This window comes from Ctenocephalides felis, unplaced genomic scaffold, assembly GCF_003426905.1.
Source record: "Ctenocephalides felis isolate EL2017-DRISC unplaced genomic scaffold, ASM342690v1 CF-g0.4_SCAFFOLD_03692, whole genome shotgun sequence".
Taxonomy (NCBI): domain Eukaryota; kingdom Metazoa; phylum Arthropoda; class Insecta; order Siphonaptera; family Pulicidae; genus Ctenocephalides; species Ctenocephalides felis.
Genome location: NW_020539846.1, coordinates 1 through 15,883, shown reverse-complemented (window position 1 = coordinate 15,883; position 15,883 = coordinate 1). Strand labels below are relative to the sequence as shown.

The 15,883-nt window shown below is 28.1% G+C and overlaps 1 protein-coding gene and 1 pseudogene across 1 annotated transcript; both read left to right on the top strand.

Moving 5' to 3' along the window:
- Positions 1 to 1,218: 1,218 nt before the first annotated feature.
- Positions 1,219 to 7,600, top strand: LOC113390893 (annotated as a pseudogene).
- Positions 7,601 to 10,121: 2,521 nt separating this feature from the next.
- On the top strand, positions 10,122 to 15,122 carry LOC113390894 (methyl-CpG-binding domain protein 2-like). Its single transcript, XM_026626928.1, has 6 exons — positions 10,122 to 10,262; positions 10,427 to 10,595; positions 10,660 to 10,807; positions 10,870 to 11,029; positions 14,714 to 14,872; positions 15,011 to 15,122. Exons 1-6 carry the CDS (start codon positions 10,144 to 10,146, stop codon positions 15,120 to 15,122), a joined length of 867 nt encoding a protein of 288 aa, XP_026482713.1. The 5' UTR covers positions 10,122 to 10,143.
- Positions 15,123 to 15,883: the final 761 nt, after the last annotated feature.

Below are 15,883 nucleotides of genomic sequence, written 5' to 3'. Positions count from 1 at the left end.
ATATTTTTTTAAATCACTTTGAAACCAAAGTCGATCACACACAAAACATACATAGCCAAAGCTATCATTTGTAAATTGTTTTTTACAAACTTTTCGTGCATTCCTAAACAAATTGAAGTCTTTATATGGAAGTTCAATACTTCATTTGGATCTTGCAAAGATCAGTTCTTGTCACATTACAGTCACATTATATGCAAATCATTAATTTCCAATTGACGTGATGCAGTTGCTGTATCAGAAAAAGTAACAGCAGTACTTTCATCTAAAAAGATAACAGAATAATATGTTTAAATGTGAATCAAAGGAGTCAAATAGCGAAAAAGATTCTTACTTATGTCAATGGTGTTGACATTAACGTCTAAATTGATACCTGGCTCAAGATTTTCTAATAAATTGAGTAACCGATGTATTTTCCTGCAGTTGTTTTCGACGATTTGACGATGTAATCTTGATCTTTCAGAGTTTGTAAGAGGCTTTGAACATTCATCAATATTTATAATTACTATTATAATAAATTAAAATTAGTCTTCATAGCCATCATAAAAGAGAAACATGTAAACTTTCTCTAAATTTCAATAAAGATTATTATTATTATTATTATTATTATATATTTGTTTTCACAATTTCACTTATCATGTCATTGAAATTGACATACGTTTAGTGACTGCTTGTTTGTTTTGACTATTTCGCTGGCGATACAGTTTCATTCTTTGAGCAACGTAAGTATCTGTCTTGCCTATAAAAATAAAAATAAAATTTTCCATTTTAGTAATAACCTCAAAGTATACAAGTATAACCTCGAAAAACTCGATAATACAAATTACTTCAATAAACTTACGTTTCTTACGCATGCAGATTTTTCATTATTTGCACTACAATTATTTATGGGGGACAGGATAAAAATATTCTTCCGATCCATGACATTTTTTATTAACTCACGATTTATACTACTATTTAACTTTACATCGGAAATTGAACGATATGCTTCACGCTTTCGGTGACGTACGCACGTATAAAATCACGCATACCAAGAAGCCTCGCACAAATACGACCAATCAGAATCGACCCGTATAGAAATCATATCATCGAGAGCGAATGACTTTCACTTGACCTTGGCGTAACAATTTTCGTTGCATTTGTACGGATTTACACCCATGTTTAACTTCAAAAAATGTTGCGTTAGCCCTGAGGCTGTATATAGTAATATTTTTTCAGGTGGTATCAACACGATGGCAGGTGGCGGAACCAACAGTCTTTATAGTGCTGGAAGCGGTTTGACCAACTCTGGACATGCAAGTCTTCCAAGTCGTGTTCACTCACCGACCAACACACTTTTGGGCAAGAGGACAGAATTGACATCAAGTTTTAGGTACAAACCACAAACAAAAATAATAGACATTATATTATCGTCAACCATTTGTCAACTATTGTTGTTTTTTAGATCGACTACATCAGGACATTCTTCCTTGGCAACTCTGTCTCTTCCGCATAACACGTTGACAACTCCTCACAGTAGGAACATTAACGGACATCTGATAATACGTTATAGTGGCGGTAGTGGATACAAAGAAGGTTATTGTCGACAGAGTACATTGATGATTAATTTGGAGCTGATACCGAGTGTGCAGATTACACATTGGGACGTGCTACCAGCAGAGACGTAAGTAGTAAAAGTCTGATGAAAACAAATATTTTTCCGCCGTTCTAATTATTTTTTATTATTAGAGTGGTCCTTAATATGGGCATTTTCAAATTTCCTTGCTCCCAAAGGTTCAAATGGTTCCAAATTGATGAAAAAACAATTCTCTGAAAGTTTTAGCTCTTAATATTGTCTTTTAGATAGAGCGCAATTCAATCAAAGTTTTGTATGAAAATAGAATGGAAAAATATACAAAAATTTACTTTATCGAATTTTCAATAAAAAATGACAAGAATTTTCACTTTTAATTCATTTGACTCTAAGTTATACCTAAAAAAATTTTTTTTTGATTTCAAAATTTTCTCCATGCTATTTCCATAAGAAGTTTGATTGAATTGCGCACTATCTAAAAGTTAATATTAAGAGCTAAAACTTTTAGAGAATTGTTTTTATCAATTATATATAGTTCAAATATAGTTATAAGTAAATATATATATATATATATATATATATATATAATATATATATATATCCTATAGTTACATATAGTTACCTAGTTTATATATACTATATTATATACATATATATATATAGTAATATAGTATATAGTTCAAAAAGTAATATAAAATAAAAAAGTTAAAAAAAAGAGTGCGCGTAAGGATCACACGCGATTGAAGTAAAACTTATTTGCTACTGTATAAAGTAGCAAATTTAAGTTGAGTAAAATAAATGCATCATATAAAAATTTTGAACAATGTTTATTAGTAATATGGTAACACTCGTGATGCACACATTTATTAGTGTCGTCATTTATTATACACATTTATATAATGATAAATTATAAATTATATATTTATGATTACATTAAAAATATGTATAATATTACAAACAATAATGTAATCAAAGTCGTACGTACGTAATGTAATCAAATATGACATGATTGTTTTAAAGTAATTGCTGATTAATAAAGTCTATAATATTCATTCACACAGTGGATTATGTTAAACAACGCCTAAACAAATATTGTTTTTGCAAATTAACTCATCCTGTAACAATTGTGTTTGAAGAACTTCATGTAATTAAAATTAATATACATTCATTTACTGTTTGTATTTTTTTACTTTTTCGCTGACGATATAATCTCATTCCTTGAACAGCTGTAATATCCGTCTTGCCTAACAATTGAAGCCATACTTTTATATTTGTTTTATTCATCAAGTCCTGCACATGCTTGATCTAAGAATCAATGCTTTTTTATGTGAACGTCAATGCAATGACTATCATCAATATTACGATGTAATAAATTAACCATATTATTATGTCAACAGGCAGATTTATAATTTGGCCAAACATTCCAATTGCCCATTTGCATGTCGCAATCGTCTAATTTGCATGAAACACAACCTAGGTGAAATTAACCTTTCAGATACAGTACTAGATACTTTGGTATAGGTAGATAATTTGGTATAGGTGGAAAAACAAACCCGTTAAATTTACACAAAGTGGGAATTTTCTATGCTATTTCCATACAAAGTTTGATTGAATTGCGCTCTATCTAAAAACCAATATTAAGAGCTAAAACTTTCAGAGAATTGTTTTGTATCAATTTGGAACCATTTGAGCCCTTGGGAGCAAGAAAATTCGAAAATGTCGATATTAAGGACGACCCTAATATTTATCTTATTTTTTCCCAGGCCTTCACAATTCTATCTAGTACTAGACGTGATGAATCTGACGCAGCAGGAAATTTCTTTAGAGTACACGACTGACAAAATATGCTGATAGAAGCTCAGGAAAGCTGTCGGGTGCCTGTACCAGTCAACAGTGCCCTTTGGAAAAGATGCCGCAAGAGGAACCATTATCAGAGACAGGTAGAAACCATTCATATAATTTATTCTTCTTTGTTCTAATTTTATTATATTTTATTTAGATTCTCTGAATCCTTATCCATCATTTCTACAGACATTGATCGTGCCTGCTCGGAGCACATAACAGCCCTAGTTGTACTGAAGTGGCAATTAATAGGACACAAATACACGGTACTGCCAGTCTCAAGGGAATTAGTTTGGCATCACACATGTTGGATTTGGTCAGAGTTGCACCGTTGCAAGGGGTAAGAAGGAAATTGATAATTGTAATATATATATATATATATATATATTAGTGATGTAACGAATGTTCGCATTCGCATTCGCATTCGCGAATATTCGCATATTTTTCGATATTCGCATTCGCATTCGCATTCGCATTCCTATTCGCAAAAAACGATGCGAATATTTAGCGAATGTATTTAACAAACAAAAAGGAAATTATTATATAGTTGCATATGAAATGATAACACCACTGATAAAATTTATATATTTTTTATTTAATCATACTTATTTATTTTTCCATTCCACTATATATTTTCTAAGAATTAAAAATGATGAAATATAAACTTAAAAAACCAAATAATGAATACTTGACTATTTGTAAATAAGCTTTTTACAAAAAAATATTTATTTCTATTTAAAACAAAAGTAAAGTTCTAATATTCATAATGTTAATATTTGGTTTCAATTGTACATTTTTTCACTAATTTTCTTTTTGTATGAATTAAAAATAATGAAATATAAACTACACAATTATAGTTTTGCTAATAACAAGTTGACACAATTGACTATTAAAATAATTAAACTCGCTGTAACTTTAAATTCGAAGTAATTAAATTGAAGTAAAGGAATGTTAAATTTTAAAAATAAAAGTTTTGAAGCTCTTTCTCCGTGCAGCCTGTTTCGGTGAGGTGTGTAAAGAAGTCCAGCTCCACTGAAAACTCTTTCACAGGGGACACTTGTGGGTGGAGTTACCAAATATTCTCTGGTTACAGGAGAAAAAATACCATATTTATTGCTATTAACTTTCCACCAAAGAAGTGGGGTTTCTTCATTTTCAATACGTTTATCCAATACATATTCATTAATATTTTTTTTTAATTAAAACTTCTACAGGATTTGGAATCGCTTTTCACTTGAGTCCATCATCATTTTCATAGTTTCTTTTAGTGATACAGATTTTTTTGAAAGACTGGCCTGGAGCCAAAGTTTTCCTTAACCTGATTAGTCATTTTAGGACGCTTTGAATTTGAACATGAAGGAAAGCTTAAGTCCTCATTTCCAATTAAATCCAAAATATTTTTCACGAGCTGATATTTGGTTGAAGGATTTTTGAAAAATTTCGATTTGACCCGTGTTTCTTGTAGATTAGCAAGTTCATCTTGAGCTACATTAGAGTGGTAAAAATGTGTTGCTATCTTTTTACATTTGAAATGTCAAACATTTTGGCGCGCTTTATTTGAAATTTAACATTCGCATTCGCATTCGCATTCGCGAATATTAAAGATGAATATTCGCATTCGCATTCGCATTAAGAAGGAAATTGATAAATTGTAACATATATATATATAATATATATATATATATACAGGGCCGGTCCTGGGGTCCTTAGCGCCCGCATGCAACTTTTTTCTAGCGCCTACCCCCCCCCCCTATTAATTTTAAAAGTTTATCATTAAAATTATATAAATATTTACATATTAAATTAATTTTTACCAACATTAAAAATTAATTTTTAATTATACTGGACTTAGTACACAAAAAATTAGATATAATCTAGAAGGGTATAAAATATATTGATTTTAAATTTATTTATTATTATCGATATCAATAAGTAAAACAATCCCTGTCACAATTTCACATTTTAGTAATATTCAATACGTAGTAAATTGGTTAAGAATGTAAATTCGACTACTATAGCAAAAGAATTAATATTTTTGTTAGATTAAAGTTATAGAATTTAAGAAATGCATTTCAGAAATAGTATTTATTATTTTGATATAAAGATCTTGATATCAGAATAATAAATGCTATTTCTGAAATGCATTTCCTAAATTCTATAACTTTAATTCAACAAAAATATTAAGTGAAATAAATAAATTAATTTTTAATTATTCTGGATTTAGTGCACAAAAAATTAGATATAATCTAAAAGCGTATAAAATATATTGATTTTAAATTTATTTAGAGAATCGAGGCGATTCAGGGGTTGATTATAATCAAGTATTTTGAGATTTTCAATTATTTTTAACGTATGTGCAATATTAATATTTAAAAAATCTAACATTTAATTTTCAAACATAACACTCGTATTTCATGTTGGATTTCTTAAATTTTAATTTAATTTAATTTTTCATCATTTACAATATCCAAAATTGCGTCGTAAACTTCTCCTTATTGATATCGTAAGAGCCGTCATATTCAGAGTATCAGCTTGTTGTGTTAAAATTAAATTTTTAACGTATTTTAGAAGTATTGTTCAAAAATCAGTAAAAAATGCAAAGAAATTACACATTTCCTGAACAATATTGAAAAAAAAAATATTATATTTAATATGTATTATTTCTGTATAGTTAATATTTATTAAATTTAGAGTATGGACACCACTAGGTATAAAACAAGCCTTAAGATTTTCATTCCAAAGTCATATTTGTTCCACGCATGTCTTCAACATTCAAAGTTCAGCAGATGCGAAACATTTGCAACAAAAGCAAAAGTTAAAATTCAATTTCTCGGAATAAACAAGTCATTTTCTAAGCACTAACTCTCCATTTTTTATAATTTGTTTATATTTTTTAACAAGTTCCGATTCAACTAAATCAGCCGGCAATTTTTCGTCAATAATGCCCAACAATTAATTTAATCTTTCGCAGGTTTGCGCTTATGGGATTGAACACTAGATAATTTCTTTTTTGATTCCACGGTAACTTCAAACAAAGAAAAAATTGAATACGTAGATTAAGTAATACACAAAGCTGGTATTTACTAATTTGCAGAAGTGTTAATTGGTTAATTGTACTGATATCACACTGCAAAATAAATATGCTTTTGTGTCTCCGTATCCCTAGTTAAGTTAAATTATTTATTATAGTTCATTAAGTATTCTAGATTTTAAATAAATAATTCTAGATTTTATATAAAAAAATATAAACATTATATTAAAAATTTAATTTCCGAAACTTGTTTTGGCGCCCCCTAAGGCGTGCGCCCGCATTTTTGCATGCATCGCATGCAAGGCAGGACCGGCTCTGTATATATATATATATATATATATATATAATATATTCATGTACATGCAATTATATATTCTTTTAAAAGTACAATCCTCTCTATATATAAAATATTGGGTTCAAAGGTAAAAATATGTGAATTTTCAACGGAATGTTGGACAAGAGTGCTTTGGAAACTTTGGCTTTTATGATGAATGACGCTTAATTCATGTTGTCTCTCTCTATATCTATCTATATATATATATATATATATATATATATATATATATATATATATATATATATGTATATATATATATATATATATATATTATAATTGTATTTTTTCCTTCCAGAGGTGACTTTAAACGCCCAGCAACTGCGACCACAAGAGGAATATTCTTGCCAAGCCGGACAGTGCGTCAGAATAGGTGTTTCTATTGCAAACCATTTGCCGAAACCTTTATCACATCTATCACTGTCCATAAGTTTCTACCAGGATCACCAAAATGGTATCAACGACTACAGATTGGAAACCAGAGTGGCCTGCACCGGAGCCAACAAGTAAGTGATAGACCCATAAGCCCAATTTTGTTTTTATCGAGTCCTTTACCACCATTATTTGTCTTTTAGAATTCTATTACCCTTGCTAAATGAGCAAGACAAAGCACATCACGAATGCTCGGTAGTCTTTTTCAACCCCGGGCGCTACAAAGCCGATATCCAATGCAGTGCCCCCATACACATAATGTCATCACAGAGCGATAGTAAAAGGGCCATGAGCCCCATGTTGCAAACGCCTGCTCATATATGGAGATTTATACCTCCCTTAGAAATCACAGTACATGATTAGTAGCGATTTATTTTAGTAGGAAATATTTGTGATACTCAATCATTACATTACATTGTTTATTTTTGTAATCACTTTTTAATATGCATTTATTATAAACATATTTATCAATGGAGTGGTTTTATAATAGTTGATAATATGGAATATATACATCACATTATTATTATGGAAAAGTATTATAATAATAAAAACATGTTTTTAAAAATTAAAACGTGGTTTTTATTTATTATATATTTGTATATATATATATATATATATACAGATATATATATATATATATATATATATATATATATATATATTTGAATAGTCTTGAATTTGATGTTGATATATTAGGTTGTCAAATATCTCCCTTCCGCCTTTTTGTATTATAAACCAAGAGCAAAAAAGCGGAAGGGAGATATTTGACAACCTAATATATGTTTAATTTGAATTTAATATTCGGGCGTAACATCAATAAAAATAGTATGAGAGTTTTTTTTAAAAGTTTATTTATTTAAAATCCATACGTTTCGGATGGCATCTTAGCCATCATTCAGTGGTAATCAAATTAAAATTTTGTATCCTAATATAGCATATGAAACCATTATTAATCCATTTTTTAACATCACAAATGGTAAAACACACTAATAACTATGATAACTTAACAAGTTGTCGAAACTATGTATTCACTCTTTGGAGTTCAAGATAGAAATATATATATATATATATATATATATATATACTAGCTGACACGGGAAACGTTGCTTTAACATAAAAAATATTTCTAATATAAAATGTTCAGTATAAAAATAACTATAACTGATTGCAAATGTGGTGCATAAGTGAAAGGAGCATCTTACGAAAAATATATAGTTTACCCGCTGCAAAGCATGTCACATATGCTCTTGGTCATATTAACTGTGGGCAGGGAAGTATGAATTAAAATTCAGTGAAAAATTATTCGGTTATTAAAATGACGATTATGAAATAGATATTAGTAGAAGTAGGGTGAAAATTTAAAGTTGTACGCATTATGAAAATTAAAATTGAAAGAAAATTGATTCCAAAATTTAAGAAAAATATGGGTGGACAATCCTTCATAAAAATAGTTTTTCGAAGTAAAAGAAAGTTCTATTCTAGTTCATCAATTTCGAATTATAGAAAATTAAAATAAAGAAAATTGATCCCAAAATTTAAAAAAAAATGTTAGGGATGGACAGCCTTTGATAAAATATTTTTCTGCTGTAAAATTTTAGCTTTTTTATAAACTTAAACAAACTGGACGAAAATTAAGTCAAAAACATTTATTGACTAAACGAGAAATGAAAAAGTATTTGTTTTCTAAAATGACTTTTACGAAACAAAAAGGGTTTGTGATAGGGGAGGGTAAAAATTTAGGGCTGTATGTTTAGGGCATTTTAGTTACGAAATTGGTCCCTAAATTCAAACAAAAATATGTTGCTAGAGGTGAATATAACTATTGAGGAAACTACATTGTTTTTAAATTAAAATTGAGGGTTAGAAGCCTATTTCAATTAGACTATTGAAATATTCTAAGCCTATTTCAATTAGTTTAAGAAATTCAGAATTTTGAGGGTAAGAAGAGGGTAAAAATGTGACAAGTTACACATTCTTGATTTACTGAATGATGACACACATAAAGTATCAAAACGTATAATAATAGAGAAATGTTTTTCTTAATTTTTTCATTTTGACGAATGGGCTATTAATTATTTTCGAATATATTTCAAAGTCAAAAAAAAACGTCGATTAATTTAGAAATATGAATAAACAGCATATTTTTTGTATCAACTTATTAAATAATAATAATTTTACAAACGTTTCGAGACTAGGTTTGTCTCATCATCAGTGTATTATAATTTAAAATCAAAAATGTGAAAATTTAAATTAGTATTATGTGTTAACTGATGATGAGACAAACCTAGTCTCGAAACGTCTGTAAAATTAATATTTTAATAAATCAGTGCAAAAAAATGTGCTGTTTGTTCATATTTCTAAATTAATATCTTACCACTCAGAATACATTTGTTATATATATATATATATATATATATATATATATATATATATATATTTATTTATATAAGTTATAATTTGCAAATATAAGTTTATTTGCATTTGGAATATCAATACAATATAACATTATTTAGTTATTAATGAAATTCGATCATCTAAATAGCTAAATCGCAATTGTTATTAATTAAGTTAATATTTCAAGTCATATTTACACGTTTTTGCAACTTGCCCTAAGGCAAAATGCAACTTATACCTAGTTTTAAATATTCTGTTCCTGAAAATTTGAATTCAAATTTCGCGGTTACTTTGGTGAAAATATTTTTGTACCTAACTTCGCACTTCATCTTGTTTGTTGTGACAGGTGACAGTTTTCATTAATTGAGTCTTCATAAAGCTTTGAAAAAATTATATTATTAAATATATATAAATAACTTATATATTATAGCAAATAACTTTGCATATATAAATAATTTATTGATACAAACAGGCGTAATAAGTGTGCTTTAGTTTGCAAGTTCTTTTGGACGTTTTGTGTTGATTTTCTAAATAAGCATCATGAATATAACAATTGAGAGAAAAAAGACAGAATATGCAGGACTTCCAAAAAGTTGGCCAAAAGAAGAGGCTTTCAGAAAAGCTGGGATCTCCGCTGGAAAAGTTGACGTGTATTACAGGTTTTAATAATGTTTTAGATCTTAGCTATTTATAACATTACTCAGAAACATACCACAAGAATGTTTTTGTAACATTTTATCAATTATAAATAAACTAAAGATCTTAAACATTTGTATTATCAATTTGTATCAAAACCACTGTTAATTGTTATTTATTATTTTAGTCGTAGTGCAAGAGCTGATGCATCTTTAGTCCCACCGATTCGACAAACTGCTTCTATTTTCAAACAACCCGTTACAGTTTTCAAAACACAAGAGGGTAAAGTGAAGACTGATTTGAAGCACGGTTGTCAGGATAAACCGAAACAATTGTTTTGGGAGAAAAGATTAGAGGTAACCTAATAGAAGATTTATACACTATTTTTATATCTTTTGTACCTATGGTTTTTGTCTCAAGGGTTTAAAAGCTTGTGATCTTGACGGTACAGCGTTAGGACCTGTAGAACTCCCCAAAGGTCTCAAAGCAGTTGGACCACACGTTTCTGAAAGCACCTTATTACAATCGTTAGCTACAGCACTTCATGTTTCTGGACAGCCTGTCACAGGTAATAATTACATTCTCTTAATGTACTTAAAATTATCTATATTATTGTTTTTTCTTTCCCAGGGCAAACGGGCAGTAAGTCAGCCCTGGGTACTAATCCTGGTGTCTTTTTAAACCCAGAACAACCGCTGGTCCAAGCTATAAGTGTTGCTGATGAAGATATTCGCAGACAAGAAGACAGAGTGATGCTGGCGAGGCGCAGATTGCAAGATGCTATAAGAATGTAGGATTTTGAAATGTAAAGGTTAATTTTAAATTATATTTATGACATTTAGTTTTAATCTTATATAAGTGAGTATGTATGCTATGGTAATAAATATAGACTGATTCTTTGTACGGTCAAGTTTATAAATGATGAAATGTTTATATTATTATATATAAACTACATTTCATGATGTTTGTCTCGAATGGACTCCTAAATTGCTGAACTGATTTTAAAATACGATTGAGACGATTACGATTTTTATCATTTAAAGCATCTTTTCATAATGCTTAATAAGATTTTAAATACTGAAATTTTATGTTAAAGAAATAACTATTATTTTTCTGAAGTGAAACTATTTACTGAACTCTATAAGATAAACTCTGTTAAAAAGGCTTACAATTTAATTTGGGTTGCATCTTTTTATTATGATTTATGAAAAGAGAAATCCAAATTTATATTTTGCATTTGTTAATATTTTAGTTCTATATTTTCAATATTTTGTATTTATATCTTTTTCGCGCAATTTTCATTCAGTCTACAAGATTTTCAGATACTCTACACCATTTTTAGACAATCTACTACATTTTCAAACAATCTACAACATTTCTAAACAATTTACAAGATTTTTAAATAATTTACAACATTATCAGACAATTTACAATATTTTCAGACCATCTATAACATTTTTAAACAATTTACAATATTTTCAGACTAACTACAACATTTTCGGACAATCTACTACATTTTCAAATATTCTACTACATTTTTAGATTATTTACAACATTTTCAGAGAATTTACAACATTATCAGACAATTTACAATATCTTTGGATAAATAATTTTCAACATTTCCAGACAATTTACAATATTTTTAAATAATTTTTTTCAGCCAACTTAGGGCATTCCTAGAAAAATCTGCAACATTTTCAAACAGTTTGCAACATTCTTAGCAAACTCTGCAACTTGTTTAGACAACTCACAACATTCTTAGAAAACTCTGCAACATTTTTAGATGTTCTTAAACATTCTTAGAAAATCCTATAATATGTTTAGACAACGTACAACATTCTTGAAAAACCCTGCAGCATTTTTAGATAAATTTACAATATTCTTCAAAAAATTGTGCAACAACTTACTACATTCTTAGAAAACTCTGCAACATTTTTTAGGCATTTTACAACTACTCAATTCGTTTCTAGAACACCCTGCAACATTTTTATACTGCCTAAAACATTCTTAGAAATTTCTGCAATATTTATTAGGTAGCTTACAACATTCTTAGAATTGTCATATAATTTACAACATTATTTAAAAAAATCTGCAACATTTGTAGACCTTCTTAAAAAAACTTCAATATTTCTAGACAAATTACAATATTCTTAAAAAAACCTGCATCTTCAAAAAGTTTAGACATTCTTAGAAAACCATGTAACATTTTTAGCGAACTCACAATTATATTAAAAAATTCTGCAACTTTTTCAGACAACCCACAACATTCTTAGCAATCCTTGTAACATTTCCAAACAACTTACAATATTCTTATAAAATCCTGCAATATTTTTAGAAAACTCTGTAACATTTTCAGACATCTTACAATATTTTTAAAAATCCCTTTCAGACAATTTACGACATTCTTAGATACTTTATGCCTTATTCCTTATTTCCTAATAAGGAATAAGAGAAGTACTATATATGAATTTAATGGATTCAGAAATAAATCTATTTAATACTACATTTTAAAATTAAATTTGCATTATTATATTAATAAAGTCATCCTGTAATTAATTTATTCTTTTTTCTTAGTACTTCCTTACTAATATTCCAACATGCGTCTTCTACTACTACTACTAATAACATTATATAATAAATTAATTATTTTTCTAGCGGTTTTTCTCTAATAAATTGTGTATTAAATTCTCTAATATATATCTTATCTTCTAATCAAAAATCTTATCTTCTAATCAAAATGGTGCTCGATATTATGTTAAATTCGCTAAATCTCGAAAACGGCTGAACCGATTTGGCCAGTTTTAGTCTAGAAATATTCGTGCTAATCCAGAGATTGTGTGAAAGGTGGGAAACTATTTCAAAACCGCGTAGAAACATAACATTTTTAATTAAAACATTTTTGTCAAATGTCAAATGGTTTGGACAGATTATGTTTTATAAAATTTAATAGGATGTTTTACGTGAATATTATTTAATTGTGATTAAATTGTAGTAAATAGTTTTGGTTTGTAGTATTATTTATACATAAAAACGTTATTAAATGGATCGCAAGTGTTACTGGAAACTCAAAATATCAACTTTTTTGAAATGTTAATGTGAAAATGCACTTCTCAGCATATTTTTTTCAAACACGGTGCTCTAAAAGATCTCATTTGTACAATTATATACTCATTGGTATTTATAAAACATTTTCTAGATTAAATTACTTTTTTTATGTTATTTAAATTCAGAACCTAAATTTGGTATCGATCAAAGGGACATTTTATCAAATAACATTTTCCCAGTTAAAATTTCTCAGAATTTATTGAAGAATAGATAGTAATATATGAAGGTCCGGGGTTAAAAAGATCCAACACCGATGTGTCAAAAATCAGTAAAGTTAAGCATTGTTTAACAACAATATTTGAAAGTAGAGGGATGAAGATGTAAAACTAGCTATAACCTTGATTCTCATGACTTTGCGATCGGGAGATAAAAGGTAATCTTTGAAAATCCATAATAAATGTATTTTCTTCCGTTGGTAGTTTTTTTAGCATTAGTTAAAAATGTAATTATTTTGTATGGTTCAAATTAAAATAAGACATTAAACCTGTTTGCCACCTGGCTGTTCCAAGTTACTTCGCCTGTAGGGTAAAAAGGTCTACATTTTTGACATCAAGACAGCAAAAAAGTACATTTTTACAGTGATAAAGTTGCTGGCAGTTTTACTGAACGTAGTCATAATTGTGTTGGTTTAAGATGTCTTATTTGTTGTGATATAATTGGTTTGATTTTTATAATATAATTAATATTTGCTCAAAGTCAAATTGGACCTTTGTGCGTTGCCCTGCTCTACGTATATATATATACTTTTTATTAAATTGCCTTTACTGCATCGAATGTTACTTGAAACTTTTCAAAAAGCGGGTCAAAGAAGAAATACTTAATTCATTTTCTATCTCTCCTCGCAGAAATTTGAAAATTTTGTATAAGCTCAGTAGTAGTATTTTCAAATATACACAAAATCCAGAATCCAAAAAGAATCTGAAAGACTTGAAACGTAATCAATAAGTTGAAAGACCAAAAAAGACTTGGATTGGATTATACCATGTTTTCTATAGAAAGTGTATAAAACTTTAAGACAAAATATAGACAAACTAATGGGGTTTATTTGATTTTATAATACCTTATTGTATATAGCATTCAAACAACACACATCCTTATACACTTAAAGTATTAATATTTTTGATTCCCTAGAAATTGTTTAGAATATATCTTACTTAGCAAAACAACGTTTGCCGGGTCAGCTAGTATATATATATATATATATATATACATATATGAATTATCTAATACGTCCCTTGTACTTCAATATTGTGATAACAATTATTCCCTAATAATTTGCATATTGAATTTCCACTATATCAAAAATAATATTTATCTAACCTTCATATACCCATAACTAATTCTATTACCATTATCCTTTCTCTTCCAGTACATCCCTGCAAGTATTACCACATCCTCTAATACAACCCTGCCTAGTGTTGCCAGATCAGGAACAAACACTCTTGAAGGGCGCCCAGAAAGGACATCTGTCCCTCTGTCCCTTTGACAGCGCATGCTCTTCGGCAGTCCGAGGATGGCGTTCGGCTTGGTAAGCCAATAATATAATAAAAATCCTTTTAAAAAATATTATTAATGGTGAAATAATGATAAAAGATTGTGTATTAGTATTCTTAGATAATTATAAAGTGTTTATTGCTAAGGATTTTTGTTACAATTGATGTTTTAGTGTGTGCAATGCAACAATGAAATGCTTACCAAGTTCTTATGTTGAATATGATACAAGAGTTGTTTTTATTGGTAAAGGAGTTTTTGGATGTTTTGGAGAATGTCGAAGATGATTTTGCGAAATATAAAAGGTAATAATATATTTAAATTTTTTAAACATTTTTTTAAATTTAGTTACAATTTTTTTGTAAAGTTTTATTGGGAATCCTAATGGTGGCTTGTGGTGTTGATAAATATAAATGTTAACCCGTGTGTTAACAAATAAAATTAATACAAGTTAAGAATTTATATTATTAATTTACTTTGCAGTTTATTTTATTTGATGAAAAAGGAACGAATTTAAAATTGAGTTTTGTTAGTAATAGATTTATTTTAAACACATAAATATAATAAATAACTAGTGGTGTATGGCATCGTGCCTTAAGGCAAATTGCTGGAACTTCCCGTACCAGTTTAAATATGTTTAAATTTTGATATTTTATTTATTTCTCATTTTATCTAAAGTTTTATCGGAATCCTAATGGTGGCTTGTGGTGTTGATAAATATAAAAATTAAGTCATGTGTTAACACATAAAATTAAAACTAGTTAAGTATTTATTTCATTAATTTACTTTGGGGTTTATTTTATTTAATACAGTAGATACAAAATAAAAACAAAGATGTTATAATTTTAATAACATTCAAAAAAATATTTTTTTTAACTTTTATTAATATTGTAACATCTTTGTTTTAATTTTGTATCTATTTTATTAAATAAAATAAAAAGCAAAGTAAATAATTTAATACTTAACTAGTATTAATTTTATTTGTTACCACACGACAAAAATTACCAACAAATATCAAATAATTAAATAATAATAAATTTTTATAACA